Source organism: Arvicola amphibius, chromosome 2, assembly GCF_903992535.2.
Source record: "Arvicola amphibius chromosome 2, mArvAmp1.2, whole genome shotgun sequence".
Lineage (NCBI taxonomy): Eukaryota > Metazoa > Chordata > Mammalia > Rodentia > Cricetidae > Arvicola > Arvicola amphibius.
The window spans coordinates 12,184,729-12,209,977 of NC_052048.2; the positions used below are offsets into that span (position 1 = coordinate 12,184,729).

Genomic DNA, 25,249 nt, shown 5'->3' on the forward strand with positions numbered 1-25,249 from the left:
AAATTTTTCTTTTAAGTGTCAGAGTATGTGGAATGGATTGAGTTAAATTCTCTCATCCTATCTATGATAAGTTGCAGAGAGACAAGGGGCAGGCAAAAGATAATCGGACCAAGAAGATATGGTTCTCGATGGCCATCCGTTTGCAAAGATTTCCAAAGCATGTGTAATTAAAGTGGGTAGTTTACTCTCAGGAAATGAAGAAAGTGCTTGCCTGGCTGGATCCAACCTTTAGCTTGCCTGAGTAAACAAAAGCACATTCTTCTTCCACTTTTTTCCTTGACAGGAGGGGCTGAGACTTTGGGGGCTGGGGGAGCCAGGAAAACAGGGGGTTCGCTGGGGGTTAATGGTGTTTTGCACAAAGTGTCAGCAGAAGATGATTAAATCCCACCTCTTGTTCACCAGATCACCGTGTGTGCACTTGTATATTTCATTGTCGGCGAGCACTGATGATCACATCTGTACACATTAAGTGGCAAGCCTCTTCATCTGCACTGGGTTTTTCTGATGGGTTTTTTTTTTCTGTGAATAATTCATATGATTATGAAGAGAAAAACTGCTATTTTCTATCTCTCTCTTCTGTGGCACAGATTAAAAAAAATCTTGCTGTAAATTGCATGATTGGGGAGATAGTCTGCTTTCAAATAATTTAATTCATGACAAAACCTAATTACTGTCAGGTAATACCCTGTCAGCTTTAATGCATTTCATCACTCATAATGAAAAGACGAGCATTTTATGACCCATCTAATTATCATTACATTTTAGGGGAAAATGAATGGCATGGAGCTGAATGTTAACTATTCCATTTTATTCTTTTACACATGTGGTTTAGCATATTATTCACTAAGTTCCCCCCCTCTCTCCCTCTCTCTCTCTTTCTCTCTCTCCAAGTATGGGATTCATGGTAAAACTGAGAGGGAAAGGAAGGTTGGGGAGGGAGAGGAAGAGAATGGGATGCAATTAGAGTTCTGGATATTTGTCTTTTAATTTATTTATTTTTAGGTGTCAACGTGGTTAATGCTCTTGCAGGTTGGTGTGTTGATATGGGGGATCTTACTGCCACAGTCCAAAAGAGTACTAATTACTGCGAATGATGTCACCGTAGGCAGAGGAATAATCCCATCATTTAATTAGTTGAATGATTTAAACAAAGATTTGCATAGATGCACTCATCAGTTGCCATGAATTACGGAGAAGCAGTTGCCAGCGAGGGGTAACAGATCATACAGTTGGAGGGAAAAAAAAAATCTCATCCTCCTTGAACATAATTAATTTAATTGTCCTCATTAGCTGTACCATTTGTTTTGATTTTATTTCTCCCTTTACCCACACATTCTTCTCCCTCCCTCCCTCTTTTCTTCTCAGTACATTGGTTGCTGGAGAGAACAGGCAAAACACACACACACACACACACACACATATGCACACTGGGTGTTTCAGAGTAGCTGTGGCTGGGAGGTTGAGTAGACCTGCTGGGAGCTGTGTCAATGGGTGAGGTTTGTGTGCTGAGTAGTCGGGCCAGAAAAAGCCAAAACTTAAGAAGTCTGCTTGCAGACTAAGCAGCAGAAGCAGTGTTCTCTGCCTGTTTGAATATCCTTATTTTTCAGGTTAGTTCTGAGTTTTGTTGTCTTTGAAAGGGATAAAAAAGCAAGCCACATACTATTTTATCATGAGCCTTCTGAAGGTTGGGGTTAAAAAATAAGTTAGCATTGCTGTGCCAGGATACAGGGAAGCATGATTTAGCATAAGTATTCAAGGAGGCTGCTTTGATTAAAAATAATAATAATAAAGTAAAACTTATAACTGGATTAAAATTGTTGGTGCAGAGGAGGAAAAGACATTTTTTTATTTGTTTCGGGGTTTGGGTGTTTGTTTGTTTGTTTATATAGTTCAACAATTGAATCTTTCTTGGCACTTAAAACATCTCAGCCAGTGTCATTCAAATGTGTGCTGTTTTTAGGTTTGATTTTTGGACAAGGTTCTGTGAAATCTGCTGAGGGGGCCTTGCAAGAGCTGCCAAAGGGGAAATGACTGAAGTTTGAAATCGTAGAAAAAGAAGATGTTTTAAAGCTACTGGTGACCTACAGGGAAGCAGAGTGAAGAGGGGAGGTTAGGGGAAACGGGACCTCTTTCAAGGAAACAGATTTAAAGAGAAGGTAAAAGCAGCTATCAAGGCCTTAAAATAAGTCCATGAAGGCCGAGGGTAAGAGGAGCTTGGCCAGGGAACCTCTTAGTCCTGAAAGCCTGGCTTGGACTTCTTGGGGGTTAGCATTGAAGCAGATTCTAAGTAAGTATGCAAGTGTCTACAGGAAGTGTGTTTCACTAGCCACCCTGGATTCAGCACGGGGGGAGGGGGCAGCTCAGAGTCTGACTCTTGGGCCATTAGAGAGAGGAAGGGGTGTGTGTGGCATTGCCTGTACTGGATTTGTGTGCCAAGACTTTCCGAGCAGGGACTGCCCAGAGTTTCTGAATGGAAGTCATAGCCTGGGCAATTGCAGACCCGACATCCCCCCCCCCCCACCCTCCACACCCGCTCCCAGACATCCCCTGAAGGGGAGAACTGCGCTTTTCTCCAGCGTATCCTGGTAGCACTTTGATTCCTTGGCGTTTTATTTTAACTTCATCTACTGGCACTGTCAGTAATAGATTTAGAGGGCAATTTGCTTCCAACGTGCCCATCCTATTCCAAAATGCCCCCGTTATTTTAGGAAGCCCTACCCTTCTCCCATGCTCTTTCGCAGTTCTTCTTGTGGGTAAGTCCAAGAGGTACGGTCCTTCCGGAGTCCGGTCCTGCAGAGGTCTCTGTGTGATGGGGAAGGGTGGGAAGGGATGGTCCCCAGCGTTTGTCAGAAGCATATGCATTGGGTTGTGCTGACTGCACTCGCAGGCTTGTCAATTTTCACACTGGGAAATTAGCAACAAAGCCTGGATCTGTCTCGTGGCTGCTTTTGCACTTTCCGAGGGCGGCTGTACTTGACTGAGCTGCAGAACAGACAGCGGGGGGAGAGAGAGAGAGAGAGAGAGAGAGAGAGCAAGCTAGCAAGCCAGCAAGCGAGAGAGCGAGCAAGAGAGAGAGAGAGAGAGCGAGCGAGCAAGGGAGCCAGCTAGAGGGAGGGAGAGAAGGAAGAGGGAGAAGAGGGAGGGGTGGGCGAGAGGTAAATACTCTTAAATCGGAAGGGAGCTGCCTCCACTGTGGTCTGACAGGCGCTGCCTGGGCTCCGCGGCGCTGTAATAACTGGGTGACCTTTTCTTGGGCTGTATTATGTCTGGCTGGGAAGGGATTGCATTTTGCGGCTGAGAGCCAGGGCTTGCTTCAGCTCGGGCTCCTCGCACGCTGCCGGGGTAAGTTGTCTGGAGCCAGGACCAAGAGAGACATCCCCCCTGGACTGCAGTTGCCTAAAAGAAGGACACCTGTGGCTCGCATGCGGTCCACACTGGTACTTTGCGGATTCTGGAGGACCTCATTAATTTAAACTTAAAAAAAATAGAGATCCACCCCCCTTTTTTTTCAAACAATGTTTCTTTTTGACCTTTCCCAAGGAGAAGCGCTACCAAGCAGCCTCTGTGCTCACTGAACACCCTCCCTGTATCGCTTAATTGAGAAGGTAAGTGAGAGGCTGTGTATACACGCGTCGGCTCATTTGTGCTGTGTGTGTCTCCGGGTGCGCGCGTGCGTGTGCGGATGCTGGGTGTTTTTTTCTTCTTCTTCTTCCCCATCCTCTCCCAATGAAGCATAAAGTAAAGCTGTGCCCGAACCATCCGCACCGCCACCACTGCAACTTTCACTGGGCTGCAGGTCTGCAGAGATGGTTTTTGTTTGTTTTGTTTTGTTTTGTTTAAATCATGGGGGCATCATTATTTTTATGATGAGACACGAAATAGATGCGGGGCGGAAGATGAGGATTCCTGAGGAAGAAGGGGAGCGTGCGGCTGCAGCGCGACATCTCAAGTAGGAGACCAGAGCATAATAGACAAAGTTCATTGGGAGCTGCAGCAATCCCACACACTGACTTAGGAAGAGGGGTTGGGACAGTTTGCAAAGGTTGGAGGGTGGGGTGTTGCTTCCAGACTAAGTGAAGTGGTGTCCGTCTTGGGTATTTCCTCAGAACTCTCCGTGCCTGCTTGGAAATGTATACCCCCTCCCCACCACCAAAAAAGAGTTGAAATTAGAACCTTGTTCTTATCCACACCCCTGCCTTTACCCAATGCAGTCTTGATAACAAAACACTGCTTCTGTGTGTTGCAAAAGTGACTATGTAGGGGCAGGCAGAGAGGAGACAAGTGCCCAGTGGAAGCAGGTTCCTTGGACCCAAGTGCCTGCATCCTAACAGGTCTAGAAATCCAGCACGTTTTGAAGGGGGCTACTCAGATTGTTGTTATGAAACACAAGTCAGATTTATGATCTTTTTCATAGCGAACACGATATGCTATGCTAACACTGCCTGTGACGGTTTAATCAAATCCATTTGTTACCGGGAAGCTAAAAGGGGCCGCTGGGATTTTAGGATTACGGGCAGAGTTAGGGAAGCATGTGGCTTTGTCATTCGCCATCATTTTACATGTTCCCTCATCCCTTCCCCCCACCGCCTGCCTCCCTTGCCACTAGACCCCAGCTCCCAAAGTGGCTTCACAATAGTGGATTCTTGGCCCTGTATGCTGCTCACCAGATCCACGCTTAGGGCCCCAAATCCAAGTGGCTCCCCTCTTCTACTTCCTGCCTGTGGTGGGCTTGGTGCTCCATGCGAAGCTGCAGCGACTCAGGCACGCCTAAGTCAACTCATGCAGAAACAGGAGAAAAGTTTTGGTAAGGTTACAGTCTATCACAGATGCACTTTCTCCGGGCGCTCGGCACTCGTGGCTAGCTTCAAAGCCTGCCAGCTCTTCTATCTGCTGAAGATACAAAATATTATTGTTGCTACTGCTTTTAAAGACTGCTGCTGTCGACCAATTAATCTCACTAGGTGCCACAAATACTGGTACATTCTTTGCAAAGCCATCCCTATGTGGCTGCAAAGACACAGCCACAAAAGGTTGGATCATAAACTCCACAAGGGGATTCTTTGTTAGAGTGTATGTATGTTTCTTATTTTTTTTTTTTATTTTGCATGTGAGCTGCATCAAAATTGAACCCAGTCTTGCAAATCTCTTGTTGGCCTTTGCCAAGCACTAGCACTTTGCTGCCATGGTAACTGTAATTAAACTGATAAGAGTGGGGAAATGTCAGTATCTCTGAGCCTTGCAGCTGCATTGGAGAAAAAGGGAATCAAATTGGTTCCCAGCTCCATTGCTCAAAAAGGGGAGGGTGGTGGAAGGACACGGAGGGGGGTTGGGAGTTGAAGGGGCAGAACAGAGTTAAGCAGCTCTAGTGCCAGAGATTTGGGGACATCTATTTGCATTGTTTTCCCTTAGGGGGCTGCAGCCTGTAGGGGTGCTCTGGGCCAGTGAACAGAGAGAAACAAGCTTTTAGGCCCAATCCAGCTTTCCAGTCTGGATTGGGGGGAGTGAGAGGGAGTGGGACGAAGATGGGCAGGAGGAGAGAAAATCTTTTGTTTGGTACACTTGGCAATCGAAGGACTGTGTTGGCCAAATTCTTTTAATCTATGTCATTGCTCCCAGCTGCGAAACCTGCCTTCCCAATTTTAGCATCCACTCTCCCAAAAGCCCTTCATGATGGAGCCCCTTCTCCTTCTCCCAAATTGTCCCCTGTAAATCTTCTGAAAGAGAAAGAATGTTTTCCATTCATTCCATGTGATCAGTTCAAATAATACATCCGTGTTTAAAAAAAAAAAAAGGAAAGAAAGAAAGAAAAAAAAGAAAAACACTGTGCCTAAGTGCTGCACATCTTTCATTATTGAGATGATTTTTTTAAGCCCCTGTGTGTTGTGGAGTTGTGGTTACTTTGTTGTGTTAAGTACTGAAGCTAAGACTGTGCGGATGAATGGCACAGAACAAGGGAACATAATGGATGCAATCAACCGTCAGGCCTTCTCACAATGCAATCCAGGCAATTAAAAGCTCACCAGAGTTTCAATGAAACGGTTCTCCTTATTTCTGCACAGCACACTGCACAGGCTATTATTTATGTCTTTTTTAAAATTATGATTTCCCTTAAACTGTCAAATAACTCAGAATGGCAGGGTCTCAGAGGCAATAAGAATTTCGCTCAGAACAATTTGCATGCCAATCTAAAACTAGTGACAAGGGCTGATGGGCTATGGGGAACTTGTGAAGTGTCTCTTAGCCGCGAACACATAACTCTCCCCAGACATACTCTCTTGGATCAAGAGCACAGACTGCTCAGTGCTTTCTGCTATTTAGGTGCCTGGCAACGTGGCGACTACCAAGTGATTGTTTTCCTGCGTTTTTTTAAATGCATAGAATGGAGCAGATTCTGTTTGCAAGAGAAAGGAGGTCATGCTCTTTAAAAGAAGTTATGAGGATGGAACAGAAAATATCAAACTTCTTTTATGCACAAGGCCAAACAGAATGAAAGAATTTCAGTTATTAATTGGCCTCTGTGTGCTAAATTAAAATGTCAACACAACAAAAACATTTTGTAAAGACAAGCAATATAGTATTTCTTGTGCCAAATGTTGGTATCTGCCGTCTTGGTTACAATTTATTTTGAATAAAGATAGCTGACCCTTTACCCTTAATAATAATGTCATGAACATGGGCAATAATGGAGCTTAGCCTACTACCAAGAATTTTTGTTTCATCTTTTATCTTTGTGATACAAAAAAATGCAGACTTCAAGTTAACTAGGACAGTTACCTTAAACATACCTCTGTATGCTTTCAGTCATGAGATCTGGACTTCCTTAGTAAAGCGAAATCCCTCTTCTTCCCGTAGGTATATGACTAAGAGGCACCTGGGCCTGTTGTGCCCTGTAATTAATGGGACTCATGCCTTGTGGGACCTTGCTAGAAAAGGATAACTAGTTCTGATCAAAGAAACTTCATTTGTTAGAAGTTCTAGAGAGTGAGATTTAGCAGAGCTATCAAGGGTTATGATTAATCTACACTAGGCCCTGAGCTCCTTCAAAGAAAAGGAGCAGAAAGCAGGCTGCAGGAGGACCACCTGCTCTTCTGCACAAATCTGCTGCTGGTCCACAGCTCAGAACACCACAGCCATGCATGTCAGGCACACAGGACAGCCACCCCGCTTTCTTCTCTGCATTCCTTCCTCCCTTACTCTACCAGACAAGTTGGTTTCTAACGAAAGCTTAAAAACCTTCTAATATTATGTGTTGTTCATAATCATTGGTAGCTGGAAAACTTATTCAGCTGTGGGCATGCTCTGATGTCTCTTACCAGTGTGATTTTCTGTGACAGGCAGGGGAGGCACTGAGGGTTGCACCCTTCATCATAAGGGATCAGAAGGAAGGATAGAGTTTACCTATCTTGAAGCAAAATTAATCAACAGTGTTTCATGTTTTCCTTCTGGAACTCCCTTAAATGCATTTATACTTGGTATTTGATGTCTTTGTCCATCTAGGTTTAAAACTTTATGACTAGGAGAGGAAGCAGAGGGTTAAGGGGTATTCTGGGGTTGCAGGTAGAACACCTAGTACCACAACCATATTGTTACTGTTATTCAGCTCTTAAGGGGCCCCCCTTCACTTCTCTGCCTCTCTGTATTATAATTTGTAATACAAGGGAATCAATGATGTCTGCAGCATTTTATAGCGATTCAAATCCATTACTTGATAACGATGGAGCTTTGCATAGCTGGCCAGCTTTTCTTTTCTTTTTTTAAGGCTGAGTGTTTGACACTTGGGGAACAATAAAGAGAAACTAAAAAAATGAATATTCAATTAATTAAAATATTTTAGTCAAGTTGTAAAGCCTGTAGAAGCAAGATTCCTTGCTTATGGAGAACATTCAAAATTGAAATAAAGAAATGTCCCTATATTCAATATGGTATATGTATACTTTCTATAATGTGTCTATTTATAGATGCCTGTGTGATATTTTATATTCTTAAACTTTGTCTTCAGTGTTTCTTCTTTTCTTTATAAAATAAGTAGATGCTTGTGGCTATCAATTGCATAATCCTCTAATTGTATTATATTAGAGCATTTATTATATAATCAAGTGATGAGTGTTCAATATAAGCAACGACTAATATATATGAAAATAAATATATTTTGTCATTTTAACACAATGAATACTTTGAAATATGAAAGACACAGAAGCAAGTATTTGGATGTAAGTAAACACTATAGGATTGATGGGTTTGGGGGACAGATTCACTGCACACTTATCTGTAAACATTTGTACATCTGAGTTAAAATTCTGAATGTCCCGTACAGATGCATGCTTCATCTGTCACATACATGTTGAATGAACTGTTTCTGCAGTTAAGTAAAGTTCAGTTTGGGATCCTGTCAGATCAGCGATGGATGAGCTAGCTTCAGTTGCTTGCTTCTCTAGGCTGTCATCCGTTTACTCACATGTTCTTCCTGTTTTGTGTGGAGAATGGAACACTATGGAAATGATCGAAGGATGTCTAACCTTCGGCAACGTCAAGGTGCAACACCCAGCAGCTCATCACTATCGCTGCTTCACGTGAACGAGCTCACTGAGGTTTTCATAAGGATTTCTACAAAGTTTGAGGTTTCTTTCCAAAACGGAGTTTGGTTGTAATATAACTCTCAGGAAGGAAGGAAGGAAAAAGAAGGCATCCTGAGGCGGTGTTAACTCTTTCACCTGTCTGTCTTTTTTTCTGTTTGGAGTCTCAGCTGCCCTTTCTCCTTTCTTTTCCCCAGGCATACAAATGCTCTCAGTTCAGCCAGACACCAAGCCGAAAGGTTGTGCTGGCTGCAACCGCAAAATCAAGGATCGGTACCTTCTGAAGGCACTGGACAAATACTGGCATGAGGACTGCTTGAAGTGTGCCTGCTGTGACTGTCGCTTGGGCGAGGTGGGCTCCACGCTGTACACTAAAGCTAACCTTATCCTCTGTCGCCGAGACTACCTGAGGTAGGAATGGTCTTTGCATCCCGGTCACGGCTGAATGCCTTTTAAAGTCCGTTTGTTTGTAAGTGTACTTTCGGTTTATTTGATTTCCTTAACTACCGACTGATGTTCTTAAAAAATGTTACCCTGCCAGCCTTCAAAATGTTGGCCTGTATCACATAAACCTCTGCTTAAGGGGTAGCCAACAAAAATATCTAAAGTATTTTAATTTGGCTTGTCGGTGGATGCTGATTTAGGAATCAGTCATTCATTACTTACACTGAAAATGACAGATAATGCCAAGGGTGTACCTAGATTCAAACAGCATCTGGGTTCCTTTTTTCACTAAAGCATAAGAGATGAGCCTGACAAGGAGACCAATTGTTGCTCAACTGAATATTTTAGCTCTGTACTTTTAATAAGTTCAACTTTAGTTGGATGGAATAATCTGGTCATTCAGCTAACTTTGCTGTTGTCACATATACTAAAAAAAAAAAATCAGTTTTAAATTCTTGACTTGTAATTATTAATATATTTATGGCCATGTTTTGGAACGTTGACCTAAAACCTATACCTGTGTCTCGCCACTCCTTGGACAGCCTCAGACTCTCTTGTGGTTTTATGGAGAATGAAATAGTAAAGACCTCATTGTTGATGGAAGCCAGTCACCACCCTCCAAAGTACAAACATCCGATCAGTCTCAAGGCAGTGTGGGTCTCCATGGTTATATGACCTGAAGCAATTTCAATGTGCATCCCTGATTTTAGTCAGCACGGAAATGCTACTGGAGGGAAGATTTTCTTTCCAGGGGACTTTGTGACTTGACTTAGCTGCAAATTACTTATCCTAATAAAGTGGGATCTATCAAATTAGAGAAATGATATATGGCATCATTTGGGTTTTCATATTTGATACAATTAATCATTTTTTTCCAGCCTGACATTAAGCTATTTATTTAAATCGTTTTCCTTATGACACAAAATTTATCAATTGATAGTAACTCCTTAACCAACCATCTTGGCTGTTCTGAGAGATGTTTCTTAAGAAATTTGGTCCCTCTTTTCTTAGTCTATAATTCAGTTATTTGAAGGCAGATTTTTTTATTCTAATACATATATATCTTTTGATTAATGGTAGTTGCCTAGGACCGAATCTAGTGTGGTTTCTCACATTCTGCTCTCCCCTGGTAGCACTGCTTCTGACTTGTGCTTATAGCCTCCTGGTTAATTATAAGCACTTGTTACCACTTCCCTGTGTTCCCAGAGTTCAGAAGCACACAAGGTGCCAACAATGGGAAGTGACTCTCAGGAGCCAGGATTTCCCTCATTATGGCGGCAAAACCAATGAGAGTTAACATACAACATGCATTCTTCCAGAACTCTGCCGTCTTTGAACTTTTCTTCTTTGAAATAAAAATGTCTCCCGTGCTCATTGTGAATGAGTGCCTCGTTTTGAGATAAAGCGTGTGTGTTTGCTTTTCATGATCTGATCTGTTACTTCCTAGGTTCGCTTTGTCTGTGCTAACTGATACCTACAGCTCTTTGACTCCTTTTGACTTACATTATGCACAATTTCAGTTTATCAAGTGGATTTAGGTTGCAGTGGCAAACAAGAAGTTTATACAGTTTGAGCTGGAGTAGGCGTTTTAATAAGTAAAAAAAAGATAAATGTTAAGGAAAGAGTAAAGAATATTGTTTGAAGGCTTGGGATATTTCTGAATCAGAAATGTTGAGTTTGCCTGTTTCATGGAATAAATGGTTATGTTTTCAATGTGTTGACAGGAGAGAAAGTAACCTTAGATTTGGTTTGTTCCATTCTTCCTTGGGACAACAAATAGAACATGGGTCTAACATAGGATTTGATCACCTCAATTAAATGTGTCACCCAAGGGAATTTATCAAAATAGTTTCTGTATCTGAAGTCTTCATCTTTATGAAAAAACAAAATGCATGTGAATTTCTGCAATGAAGTTTTCATTTCTGCTAGGCTTTCATTTTAATGACAGTTAACTTAGCATACACATATCTGACTCTCTCAAATATGGTACTGGTCACCAATATATTCATTTCTCGGAGAACAATTTCCTCTTAAATTGGTCATTACCACATTAATGACCAGTTGTTACAGTAACAGCCTGGGGATTGTTAGCATCTCAGTCCAGGTTGTTAACGCAAGCTTATTCCTTATTTACACTGAGGTTGGTTATGTAATGTGACTTGGGCGATTTCATCAACACAGAAAGTGTCAAGGTGACACAGGGATTGGTATGTGCATAAAATACTGTGTTACGGGGTGTAGAATATACCACAGATGTGGTATGTTTTATGTGAAAGTCACAGGTCTCAATGACTTTGTACAGACGTGACTCTAAGAAGCTTAAATAACCAGATCCTATATTTTAAATCAAATTTATTCATATATCAAAGTCTCTGATTGGATACAGCCATGTACAAATGTTTATTAGATGCCTACTGTGTGGAAGATAGAACTGGAAACAGTGGCTGAAATTAAAACGAAGAGAAGAATATCAGTAAGCTATGAGGTGCTGGCCTCTAGTCGTTGCTTTCAAACTTGGTTTGCAGAAATATGCGCAAAGCGGTCCATGAATAATCCAAGTTTCAGAATTAAGACTCTGTGGCTATTGAGACAGTTTATTTTATTATAAGAATATCTGCAACATCATTAGTGAGCAAATACTCTCTGTGTGAATTTTGCTGAACCTCAAAAATCATATTTCTCATCTCCCTCTATGTTCAATATATATTCTTTCTGTAATCTTCACCAGCAATATTTAACCACTTAAATTCTGTTTCAAAATAGTGGAATTTTTGAAATTTGTATATTATATGATTTGGTTAGAGTAACAAGAAATAATGAGCCACAAATAAGTTACAGATTTAGATTGTGCCCTGAGTAACTAGTTACCTAAAAAAGAAAATAGAATATGCAAAAGAAAACATGACCCATGCTTATAAATTATTGATTATTGGTATTTCCCTACACTAGAGAATTGTCCGTAACTGAAGATGAGGGAAATCCTTTTGCCCACTGTATTTAAAAGCCTATTAACCATTTTCCCCTAAAGAAGAAAAAAAAAAGCCCAGTTCATTCTAAGCTAAGAGTTTTAGAAAGCTTCACTATTATTTTGCGTGACTGGGAGAGTGTTACCTCATGAAACCATGTAAGTCTGTTGAATAGTGATTTGAGGTATTAAATGATATTAAAATATATGAATTTATATAGCAGGAAATGGAAAGTATAACCCTCAATCACTATTGGGATATATATGTCTTTCTTCAAGACATTTTTTTTTAACCTTTGTGACACAGTCAGTTTTCTTTAAGAAAAAGCAAAACACCTGCCCTGGAGCAGCTTCAGACCCATGAGCAGGGCTGCTCACTCCCTGAAACTGGCCTATCATACCACCTAGTCACTTGAGCTGCTATTTTGCTGTTTTGCACATCCAAGAAGACAAAATGCACCCATTTGCTGCACTGCAATCCTTTCTCTGGAACTTTCTCATTATAGGAAGAAAGAAAATGATTAACTTCTAAAAACTCTATCTACTTTCAGAATGAACATGTGTACTCTATCTGTTGTCAGGCATTTCTGTGCCCAAGCCCAGGAAAGAATTTGTTAAAAACACGGCCACCACATTGGTACATTCTTTCAAAGATTGTAAAAGTAACTTTATGACAAAAAGAGACAAAAAAATCTTTAGACTCTAAATTTGAGTCTAAAATTGATAATATCTAACAATAGCCAATTGTTGAGTAAAAATATCAACATTTAGCAGTCGTGTTTAAGAGACTTTAGGTTCTACTGACACACTCCTACTTCGTTTTGGAAAATATGAACGGCCGTGTATTATCAGAGATTTTAGAATTAAGGTTTTGTGTAAACATTAAGTAGTCAGAAGTGGCAGGAACATCATATGCTTTATTTTTTGACCCAGAGACAAAAAAGAATATCAGATCTTACCATTCCATCTTTGGGACAATTTTTGCTTTTAGTGTTCATGTAAGCCTGCGTGAACACTAAATTTATACAGTGTACTCTAAGTGTTGAGTCGACACGGCCTCTATCTCCTATCCGTTTCAATGGTGTCTTGCCAGAGTCGTTGCAAAGCTGTGTGCTCTGGTGTATGCCACGAAAGGAAGCTGCTTATAGCTGTTTCTCCATGAGAAGCTGTAAAATGTCTTATATAAAATTTAATGCAATTTGCTATTTTTATACGTGAGCATGATTTGTTCAAAATGAAACTCCTGGGAAAGGGTGAGGTTTTTACATGCCACCAAAGTTGCCAATTAACCAAAATGATTGAAGCTTGCTCTGCTAACTGCAAATTTTATATGCTTTAATATAATAATATAACTCTTAAAGAGAAAATTAAAATAAAATGCTGCACGGAGCATCAGTCTAGCTATAACTTTATTTCACACTGATCAAGCCTGGTACTTCTAAATTTTTATGTAAGATTAAATTTATATTGATGTGTAATTATAGCCTTAAATGTAAATAGGAATATGTTATTAATACTGTTTCATCTGGGCAAGATGAAGCGCAGCGTCTGTCTTAATGTGGAATAAAGTATTCATTCTTTCCCCCCTCACTTTCACTTTCTGAATATCAAGCAGATGGAAATATTTGCCCTGGAAAGCAGTACATTATTATTTTTTTAAATAACTTTTTTTATCATCTGAATGTGAAAATAAAACAAGTTTCCATCTAGAGTGAGATACCTTATTCATAAATTTTCTCTATGAGCTTCATTTAATGATTTTAGGCATGTTACTACAGTCCTAATTTTTATGATATATGATTGTCTTAGTTGATCTTAGTATAATGAAATATTTTGATGCATGGGCATATTTGATGCCATGGTCTGTGAAAAATATTGTTATAACCCTTGCAATTTATTATACATTATTTACAGCTTTATGAAGAGTTGTAACTTTTCCATTTTGCTTTTATCATAGGAAAGTATTGTTGAATTCTAGTTTACACTATATAGTATGCATAGAGCAATATAATGAAAGAGCAATAATTTCATTTGATACAATACTTTAGAGAAATGTTCCTTGTCTGGGAAAATAATTGGTGTTTCACAGAAGACTTCCTCAGGGACAAGTACATAGAAATTATGCCTGCTGAAAAATATTTAATCTATATGGAGAATTTCTTTTCCTTTGTAAATTTATATATACCTTATTTCTATTTTTAGTTCCACAATTACCCATTTGTAATGAATGAATATTTACATATTTCATATAATTAGCTCAATTTGTTTTGTGGATTTTTGTTTTGATTTGTTTATATACTTTAGCTATTTTCATGGAAAATACCAACTCTCTGGGAATATTAAGAATATTCCACACCAATTTCCAATTTGTTTTTTGTTTCTTTCTTCACTTTATAATGCATGGGATACTTCAGTGAGGGTTGTTTTTACATGGAATTTGGATAAACTAGACATACCTGACTTGCAAAAAAAAATTAAAAATCCGTTTCTACAAGTATATTTAAGATTAAAGGCATCGAGAAGAACTACATTTGAGAATTGCTAAACATGCTTATTTTGCACTTTATAAATATGTAGAATTCTGGGAAAGAATATCTATTTTTGGTTGCTCTTAGAAAATATCAAAGTAAGCCAGCACTTCATTTATAAACTCACCATTAGCCTCCATTAAGTGACTAATAATACATCTTAGTGCTGTGTTTGGACTGCATAAACATAATTTATTAAGGAATCTCATTTTGAAAATATGCTGAAAGTAGTAATTTTGTAAGTGGCTTTGATGAATATTTACATTATAAAAATGTATTATGTGGTTCAGTTTTCTGCCTCACATAAAAATTACAGATCCTAAAAATAAGAATTTTAGTCACCTAAGTGATCGTGGTCTTTTTCCTCCCTGCTCTGCCACCCTCCCGAGGCCTCTTTTGGTATTTTGTTTGAAAACGTTTCCTCAGTTCCCTCAAGGGTAGCAGTTTTGTCTCAGCTCCCACCGCCACCCGGTTAGCTGGCGAGTCTCACTTTTACCAACTAGCATTAAAGTGCAGGGAGCATAAGCATCTAATGAGATCTTGAAAAGAAGGGAAGTGAAAATAAAAATGGCAATATCGTCTTCCCTTGCTCAGATGATTTGTTGATTTTTGTGTTTTGGTCTCTGTGTTATCTATCTGTGTTTCTGTTAGAAGCTGCTCTCTCCTCTTCTCCATTCTCCAGTTTCATGGAGCGTCGAGCCTTGAAATCTGTTAGGTACCGACACTTGAAGCCAGGTAATTTCCTCCTGAAACCACAGCATGATCTGCTGTTACAGGCTGTATCTTCGCTAGTCTAAGGTGAAAGACAAATTTCCTAACACTGGGCTTATTCCCGTTTGATGTTTGTCTTCTGATTCTGTTTTCACCTGCTCCTCTGGAGTTTCAGCCTGTCTTCTCTAGTTAGAGTGAACGACGGAAACACAATTTATCTGAAAGCTAACTATGTATTTCCTCTGTCGAGTTATTTATGTAGAATTCATTTTGAGGGAAGATTTTTCTGTGAAACATGTGAGGTACATGTAGATATTTTGTTAGTTTAAACAACTTATTTTACTTATTGTTTTTCCCTCGTATTATTGATGCCAATAGATAATTTTGCATTGAAAGAATAGGATTTCAGAAATCAAACACATACTAAACTCACAGACTCCACACATAATTGACATGTTCATATTCTTAGGCTATTTTTGCTTTCTATCCTAGCCTCATCATAACAAATTGTGAGCTTTATTGTTATAGTTCTAAATCTTTCTGAATTCCTCCATGGTGTTAGCATTTCATGATATGCAAAATATATCTATCTGAAAGCTTTACAAGTTTCAAATAAAATCACACTTGAGATAAATAACCATCCTGGACTCATCAGATCTCTGATTTGAAGTTATAAAATTAACATTAAGCTTCGTGTATTAAGTTAGACTCTAATCAGCATGTGTTGTTATGATTCAATTTAATATTAAAAACTCTCCAACTGGGCTACTGGGAAAATAAAAGACTCTTAGGAATTGAAGGATTATTGCTGAGGAGCACACTAAAGCCATATTTAAGTGAAATTGTTATTACTGGTGCAATATAGTGGTGTCCACATCAAGCTCATCCTATTAATAAAACAGGAGATCAGTTTTAGCAAACATAAATATCAAATATGTGGAGGACAAGCAAGGGGCACAGAACTTCATAAAGTGTGCTAATGTTAACATTTAATATTCATCTAAATACCACAGAGAAAAACTAAATTCCCATCTCATTAGTGCCAAAAGCAAACACGGAGAGAGAAGCTAATTCCATACATGCTGAGGAATTCCGTTTCTAGCACTTCCAGAACATGGCCATTTTTAATAACAATTTAAGTACAAGTTCGTACTCATCTGCTTTTCAAATCAGTTTTTGAACTGTTTTACTTTTAGAAGTTCTACCTGTGTCAAGGTAGCGCATGCCTGTAATTATAGCACATGGTAGTTTGGCACAGGAGGATCAAAAGTTGGAGGACAGACTAGGTTACAAGGGACCCTGTCATAAAATAAAATAAAATATTTAGTACATCTTAAATAATATCCTTTGGCATAATGCTCACATATAATGAAAACAATCAAGATTATACCTTTTCTAATTCTTTATGATCACAAGTACAATGTTTATTTTACATCTATCAATTGCTCAATGAAAGTGTATTCCTCTAATGATGACATATATATGTTTGAGTCAGAAGAGTGGACGTTTTCCTGTTCCTTACTTGGGTCAGTGGGAATAGAGAAGGAAAATGGAAAGAGTTATCATATCTTCTAACACTAAGCATGAGTATGGGTAGCTATGGGTAAGTGTACTCAAATTGTAAAAGTAACAAGTTCAACTACATCTTGAGCCTGATTTTAAAACTTAGAAGGATTGCACATGAACATCCCATTAGGCATTTATTTATACTGTGAGAAATACAAACACATAATTTGAGTATCAATATTTCATTGCTATAAATAATAGATGTAAAGTGTAATATTCCTACTTGATTTTACATGACACATCAATACTTAAATATAGTTATTGATATTTTACAATGTGAATAATCAGCTATGCAGTCTGAGAAATTTGTGAAGAACTTAACATTTGAATTTTTCTAAAACTGATAAATAAAGGTAGGTACCATTCTTGCTAAATAAGTAAAGATATATAAAGATTTTTACTCCAGTTATGGCCAACATAGAAAATGAAATGTGAAATTAGTAAAAACATGAAGGAAGGTCAAGCTATAGCTGGGTAGTAGAGTATTTGTCTAGTATACACAGGACCCTGAGTTTAGTTCCAAATATAGAAAATAAATTTTAAAAGACAAATTTTAGAAGGAAGATTTTTAAGAACAAATATAGACTTTGTAAAGACAGTTTTATAAATCAGAAATTTCTAGAAAGCTGAGCCTCATAGATATTTTTCCTTTGCAGTAAGATAGGGGTGAAACTGTGTTTGAACACGAGCATCTTTTTGCACAGATATTGGCAGGCTGTTAATGGAGGTTACTATTGACAGCTTCCAAAACATTTAGCGTTCTTATCCTCATTTTCTCCTCCAACAAATATCATTATTCTAGGATAACAAGGCCCTGAGATATAATCCTGAATAAAACATGAAAATAGCTCCTGCCCTTGTGGAAATTTTACCCTAATTAGACAGAGTAGGTAATCATCAAAACAAGAATAGGCTATATAGGCATTAGTAACTACGGGGGAATATAAGGGAGTATAAGGAACATGTAGAATGTGTGTGAGTGTGTGTGTGTGTGTGTGTGTACACAGCACAAGAGCACACAAGCATACATGAACACACATGCATGTGTGGAGAGAGATGTAGAAGACGGAGTCAGAGAGGAAGGGAAGGCTGAAGAGATGGAAAAATGGAGAACTGACCTCCACCTTAGGTTACATAGAAATGTACTCAATGAGACAGTATCCTCAGTTACGGACCTGAAGGAGCTGACAGAGCTAATGAGGGGCATGCAAGTGAAACACGTTCTCAGCATAGTAAAGAATCAGCATGAAGACCTTGAATGAGGAATGCTTCTGTTAAGTCTAAAAAGCATCAAAGATGCTTCTGTGGGCATAGCAAGATCAAGGGCCATAGAGGTAAAAGGCAGTCAGTGTGAGGACCTATGTTGCCCTGGCATGGGTACAGTGGGAGTTCCCCTTAGAGGTCTGTGTGATCTGAGCAGCACTCACCAGTACCATTTGAATTACATGGGAAATTCAGTAACACATACTGAATTTCACAGGAAATTCTCTCACTCCTTTACTGTAATTTTTCTTCAGGTGTCTTTTTATTTTGACATGATTAAGTAGTAGCTATGAAGTCCTTGGTGATAGTTTGTTTGTGCTTTAACAAATAAAGGTTACCTGAAGGTCAGAGTGAAGAACTAACCACACTAGTTAGCCATAGAGGTCAGGCGGTGGTGGCGCACACCTTTACTCCCAGCACTGGGGAGACAGAGGCAAACGCCACCCTTGGTTACAGGCTACCAAATCAGTCTAAAAAAGAAACAGAGCCAGGTGGTGGTGGCTCACACCTTTACTCCCAGCACTGGGGAGACAGAGGCAAACGCCACCCTTGGTTACAGGCTACCAAATCAGTCTAAAAAAGAAAAACAGAGCCAGGTGGTGGTGGCTCACATCTTTAATCCCAGTACTAGGGAAGTAAAGGCAGGAAGTGACATGGCTGGACAGAGAGAGGAATATAAGGCAGGAGGAGACAGGAGTTCAGGATTCAGTCTGAGAATTTGTAGAGACAGGATTCCCATTCGACCTGAGGATTTTGTAAAGGTAAGAACCAGTGGCTGGCTGCCCTGCTTCTCTGATGTTTCAGCTTTCACCCCCTAATATCTGACTCTGGGCTTTTATTATTAAGACCAATTAGAAATCGTGATATAAAATGTGACTCAAAAACCATAAAGGTGTGGTAATATGACTATCTCTAAGTAATCCAGAGGCTATTGTATAATTGTGCTTGATTTTAAGCCAATACCTATGCACATATATTGATATAGTTGAAAGATGATTTGAACACCACAGTGTTTCAATCCCAGATACAGGGAGATGTCTGCCGCAGTGAGGTTGGGCTGAGAACCAGAGCTCTTACTCAGAAAGGCATCTCCTGGCCAGTGCATGAACTCTTGCCAGGTAGCAGCCGAGTTGAGATCTTTTTTAATACTCAGGCAATAATAATTTCAAAGAAGGAACTTTTTCGAGTGTGATCAGTTTTCAACATTTGAAGTCAGCTAGCTGTACTATTTGAAGTGTTTTTCAAAAATAAGCCTGGACATGAGATGTTGCTTAGTGCTGAGGCACTTACCTTGTAAGTACAAGGGCTTAGGTAAAAAAAAAAAAAATAAAAAACACGCACACACACGCATGCACACACACACAGGCATGCGTGTGTGCACACATACACTCAGTGGGGGGGATTAAAACAAAATTTAAAAGTTAAGTATAGATTTATGAAATTAAATTGTTTTCTCGGCAAAAAATCATTTAGTTTGACATATTTGCTCTAATCAGCATGCAGAGCATTAGCCTATCTTTTAACAAAATGCGTTGTTACCAGAGACAACCCAGTAAATCATATTCTTAATACAATGAGAGGAACATTAAGTGGGTGTTATTCACAGTGAAGCTCATTTCTTACCACGAACCTAAACCTAGCTCACCTATGCTAGGTTCACACCAGGAAGAGATAAGCGTTATTTTTTAAAACCAAAAAATTGATATTTGTTCTTTTTAAATTTTTAAGAAAATTATTATTATTATTGTGTATTCCTGTTTTCCACATGTGTACCTAATACCTATTGAGGCCATAAAGAGAGTGTTAGCGCTCCCTGAAACTGGAGTTATAGATGGTTGTGAGCCCACAATGTGGGTGCTGAGAATGGAACCCAGGTTCTCTGAAGGGCAGTCAGTGCACTGACCACTGAGTGATGTTCCCGAGCTCAGCTCTATTTAAGGATATGTATAAACTGTGATTTACTTTCTAAAACTGAAAGAAGTAAATTAAACTTCTGAATGCAAGTCAAAGCGTTTGTACCTACACATAAATCTAGAGGGTACCCTAGGGTTTTGTCACCATTCTTGTTGAGAACCCAGGCTAATGCACCCTGAATCTCCTAGGGAGACACATTTGAGGGATCCTGAAACAGCGGCTCACTTCCACACACAAAAATTGTAATACATACTGTTCCCAAAGCTAGTGTTGGCCAAAGAGCTGTGTAAGAATTAATCATTACTGTCATCTTGAGTCCCAGGTACTTTTTCCTGTGGTTTCCAGTTGTCCCAGGAGCTGGTTTCCCTCTTATTGCTGCCATTTTGTGAAGGTTGAGTTGACATTCCTAATCATTTGCCATTACTCCCTTCTAAAGGAGACGGAGTTTACTTTGATTTCAAGGAAAGGTTACTTCATCTTGACCCTATAGTTTCTTGATTGCTAAATAAACTTGTTGGCGGTAATTATTAAACAAAGTCTGTCTTTGGAGAACATTGAGTGTTCATTTGACCAAACATGTTAAATGTTCTGTGCTTTTGATCAACGGTGGACCTTTGCAGAGGCCTGCCATGGTTAATTCTTGAGAAAGTTTAAATTGATTCTTTTTTTAAGGCTCATTTTTAGATATTTATCTACTGGTGATAATCAGAGTCTCTGGTTTTCGCCACTCAGGTGTAGTGTGGGTTTTATTTTATATAGTTTTTGATTCTTTTTGTTTTATTTGCTTGCTGTTTGTTTTTTGAGCCAATGTCTCCTGTTTCCCAAAGCTGCTCTTAATGTTGTGTTGTAACCATGGATGAACTGACACATCTCAACCTCTGTCTTCTTGCCTACATGTCTCTAATGCTGGGTTATGGGCTTTTGCCTTTATGCCCAATTAGCAGAGTACTATAAATCAAACCCAAGGCTTATCCTGCCAGACAAGATCTCTACAGACTAAGCTACACACACATCCCCATGGGTTTCTTTTTAGAGAAGGAGCCTCACTCTGGACCCCAGCCTAGACTTCAACTCACTGTATAGCACAGAAGGCTTCCCACTCACAGATCTCCTCCTGCCTCAGCTCCTACAGGTTCTGAATGCTGAGATGATGGGTAGGAGCCACACCACCTAACTTTGACCGCTTTGCTACTCATCACACATTATACTCCCGCCATGAATGTTCTTGTCACCATCCGCAGCAACGGCAGAACAGGCAGATGTCCCTTTTGTGACCAATTCATGTGCTTTTTACCTTCTGTAAATATAAATGTATTAATAAAAATAAGTTCCACAAATCATCATTAGTTCCTCAGCTTGTCCACTAGGCAAGGTTAGAGGCAACCTCTGGATTCAGAGGTATGTTGAGAAGCAGAATGGTAAACAGTTCCCATTTGAAAACTGCCCCATTCAGATACAACATAGTTGTGCACTCCTTTGTGAGTTACTCCACCCCGAGGACCTCCAAGTATTTGCTGGAAAGTCAAGGTGATGTTACTCCACCCTGTGGACCTCCAGGTCCTTCCTGGAAAATCAGGGGGCTGTTTTTCCACCTCGTGGACCTCTAGGCCCTTCCTGGACCCGTATACCTCCAGGTCCTTTCTGGAGTGTAGAGGTGCTGTGCCCTTTCATGGATTTGTTGGGAATCCCCCAGGAAGGAGTTCAGCTGACAATTCACTGGCAGCTTCTGTTGCTGGGAAAGAAGGATTTCTCTGAGTTATGAAAATAAGGTAGTGGGAAAATTAAACATAAAAAGAACATTAAAGAAACAGATTAAGATGAGGTTTAAGAGTGATTAATAATCACGAATATGAAAAGCTGCTACTGTAATAAGATCTCTTGCCAGCTTTTCATTTACAAAGAAGATAGAAGAAGAAATAGCTAAATATCATGTGCACTTGAGGCCACATCAAAAAAAAAAAAAAAAAAAAAACAAGATTTCCTAACAGAGGAGATTATTATTAGGGCCAATTTGACTCTTTAGGGGAATTAGTGAAAATTGGATTTCCTCTGTAACTGAAGTGACAGCATTCTTGGATATCTTATTTGCCCTCACTAACCCCATTTTAGCATGTGAAAGTCCATGACCTTGTAAAGCAGTCTAGTTAATGTTCCCTAGGGCAGAATTATAAATTTTAGGTTGTTTTAGGTTTCCATAACAGTGTTGACTTTTCTGCCATTTTCTTGAATTGCAAGGATGTAGGGATGCCAGTATCTTTGTATTGGGTCTTTTATTTCCCACAGTGTTACCTAAACATTTTGATTGCGTTCTTTAAAACGATTAAGTGTGAACTTTCCTTTCCATTTATCTGTATTTATCAATCTTGGGTGCTGGAGAGATGACTCAGTGGTTAAGAATGCTCGCTGTTCTTGCAGAGGAGCAGAATTTAGTTCCCAGCACTGATACCGTATGGCTCGCCGCTGCCTGGAACTCCAAGTCCAGAGAATCTTCTGCCTCCTTCTCTTCCAGTTTCCATGGCCCCCGCACTCAGGGGCATCTGTCTGTACATAAACATCTACACATACTTAAAACAATCAAAATAAATATTAAAAACTGATAAGTTCTAAATCCCCTATTGCAATTTTTTTTTTGTTGTTGTTTTTTTTGTTTTTGTTTTTCGAGACAGGGTTTCTCTGCAGCTTTTTTTAGAGCCTGTCCTGGAGCTAGCTCTTGTAGACCAGGCTGGCCTCGAACTCACAGAGATCCGCCTGCCTCTGCCTCCCGAGTTCTGGGATTAAAGGCGTGCGCCACCACCGCCCGGCTCCCCATTGCAATTTTTAAAGCTATGATAGTGATATTGAAATAAGAAAAAAATAAAAACTGAAATACTAGTATTTTAAGGATCCCTGGGAGTTTCATGCCCCCAGTTTTGAGACCACTCTGTATTAGTCACTTTCGATGCTTGATTGAAAGTTTCTTGGAAATGACATTTTGGGATGGGAGCAGGCAAATATGAGTGCTTGGTAAAGGCGTTATAAGGGAAAACTGTGATAGTTGTTCAAAAATGAGAGGCTTGCTAATTGTGAACTAAGTCTTGGTGTGGTCATTTAATATTAAGCCAAGCCTTTCTTTCACGAGTGCAGTGGCAATTCCGTTGCTATACCGCAGCCACTGGCAATGTTCATACACGGCAGTGTTCCTCTCCCTCCCCTGCAAGCCACCCTCCAGGACACAGGGAGATGTGAGACAGATAAATGCTAAAAGAACCTTGTGTACCAAAGCAATGTTTATTGCATGTAATACATATCATTGTTTGTCTCCTGTAGTGAAAAATACTTGTGTCATGCTGTTCAAATGCATTCCTGACAGACCATTGCTTGCTATTATAGGGTCCATTGCTTAAAAAAAAAAGGAAACACTGACAGAAACACAATTTAAGAAAATCTGACACCAAGGGTAGTCAACCATGTAGGCTACTATTAAGGGGCCAAACCTCAAGACCAGTGGTTTATTTTAAAAAGAGCCACAGTTTATTTGCCTGTAGTAGGCAAAGTTGAAAGAAAAAAAAAAATCAGACTTGAGTTCCTTGCTCTCTAGTCTGTAGAAAATTAATGAAAGCAACAGTTCAATAAGATTTTATTGCAGAAATGTTTAAGTGAAGCATTTTCAGAATGCTGGGGAATTTTTAAACAGTTACTTACCACTTAGAAAGCTATAACACTGTCTTGCGTAACAAATTGTTAGCCGTGGCTCCTAGGCACACCCCGGGATTTTCTTAAAGTGGGTAGTCAGAGCTGGTTAAGCAGAATCCCTTTGCTCATTGCGTTTGCGTGTGTGTGTGTGTGTGTGTGTGTGTGTGTGTGTGTGTGTGTGTGTGGCTTACAAATACCTTTGAGATTGACAGCCCAGTGGTACCCGCAGTTACGACAATTTGAAATGTAAGCTACTGTCCAAGTAGTCCGGTGGGAATAGAAGGACAGTGGAATACGTGGGATGGAAAAAGAAGACTTTGGAGGAGCAAGTCACCAAAGATGAGATGCAAGGAGCTACGTTGGCTATTTGGAGGAGTATAGAGTGTTCTAACGTATAAGCTGCTACAGAACTATGATGCAGCATGCCTCCTCAAGGCACCATACAATTCTTTTATTACAGGGAAGGCACGAATTTAGATGAGATGCATTATCTAATTCTGCCATTTACAAACAAATCTGTCGCCTAGTAACATTTGAAATCAACTGTGTGTGGATGATGTGTTCTCATGAAAGAGGTTACAAAAGTATGGGGTGGTGGGAGCCACAGAGGGCAAAGCTCAAGGACCAGAGCAGTCAAAGGAAGCCTTAGCCACTACTGGGTGGGGGAGGAGGGTCAAGAGAAATGCTAATTCTCTATCCTGTTGGCAGAGTCACGTTGACACACTCATTAACAGGGCTTTGCAGATGATTGTTCCTGCTAAAATATGACATCCAGAGACGTGCAATAGCTATGCAGCTATTCCTCCAAATTTAGTGGGCCTGATTCTGTATGTGTCCACGTGCATGTGTGTGTGCAAAGGTGTGCATAAGCATGTGGAGGCTGAAGAATTTTGTTGAGTGTCCTCTTCAGCCACTCTTGTTTTTTTTTTTTTTCCTTGAGGCAAGATCTCTCTGTCTCTCTCTGAACTGGAAGCTCAATAATTGGATGCAGCAGGTAGTCAGCAAGCCCTAGAAATGCTACAATCTCTGCCCCCCCAGTGCTGGGATTACAGGCTGTATCTGGCCCATTTTTTTTTTTTTACATGGGTGCTGGGGAATCCACATTGAGGTCCTCTTGTTCAGTGTACGTACCCACCAGACACTCTCCTCAGTCCCTGGTAATGTGTAATTTTTAATTTGTCTAAATATAGTGCAGAGGGTTTTCCACTCAGCTGTGTGTTAAAGCAAAGTGGCCCTGGCTAAAGAAAGCTCACCATGGGCCAGCCTCCTTCTGTTCCTGGGCAGAGACTCCCCATCCACGCATGTGCTTTAGCTTTGTCTCTTCGGTTCACAGGCATTCTTTGTCACGTGATGGCATCTTGACACTGTGTTCTCTAAGCACTGCCCTTCCATCCTTGATTTTACAAAGTCAACTGAAAGAAACGGAATTTGTGACAGCTTATCTGAAAACCTGAATATTAAACGACTCCTTGTGATAGTTTTAAATATCCTGAGTTTAGGGTGTTCTAGGGAGCAATGTTTTCTACCTTGATCTCTGTTGTTTTGATTTTCCAGGGCTTTTCCGTGAAATTATATATCAGGGTTCTCCCACTAGCTTATACTATGGAATATTT

At 39.8% G+C, this 25,249-nt stretch overlaps 1 protein-coding gene across 2 annotated transcripts in view; it reads left to right on the plus strand.

The window, feature by feature from the left end:
* Positions 1-3,555: 3,555 nt before the first annotated feature.
* Lmo3 (LIM domain only 3) overlaps positions 3,556-25,249 on the plus strand; it is a 57,816-nt gene continuing 36,122 nt past the window's right edge. Inside the window, exons 1-2 of one of the 2 annotated variants that reach the window (XM_038320280.1) lie at positions 3,556-3,605; positions 8,771-8,984. In XM_038320280.1, the coding sequence (XP_038176208.1) occupies positions 8,779-8,984 (206 nt within the window). In that variant the 5' untranslated portion in view covers positions 3,556-3,605; positions 8,771-8,778. Of the gene's footprint in view, positions 3,606-4,779; positions 4,805-8,770; positions 8,985-25,249 lie in introns of those variants that run through there. The other variant, XM_038320279.1, reaches the window with a different exon arrangement.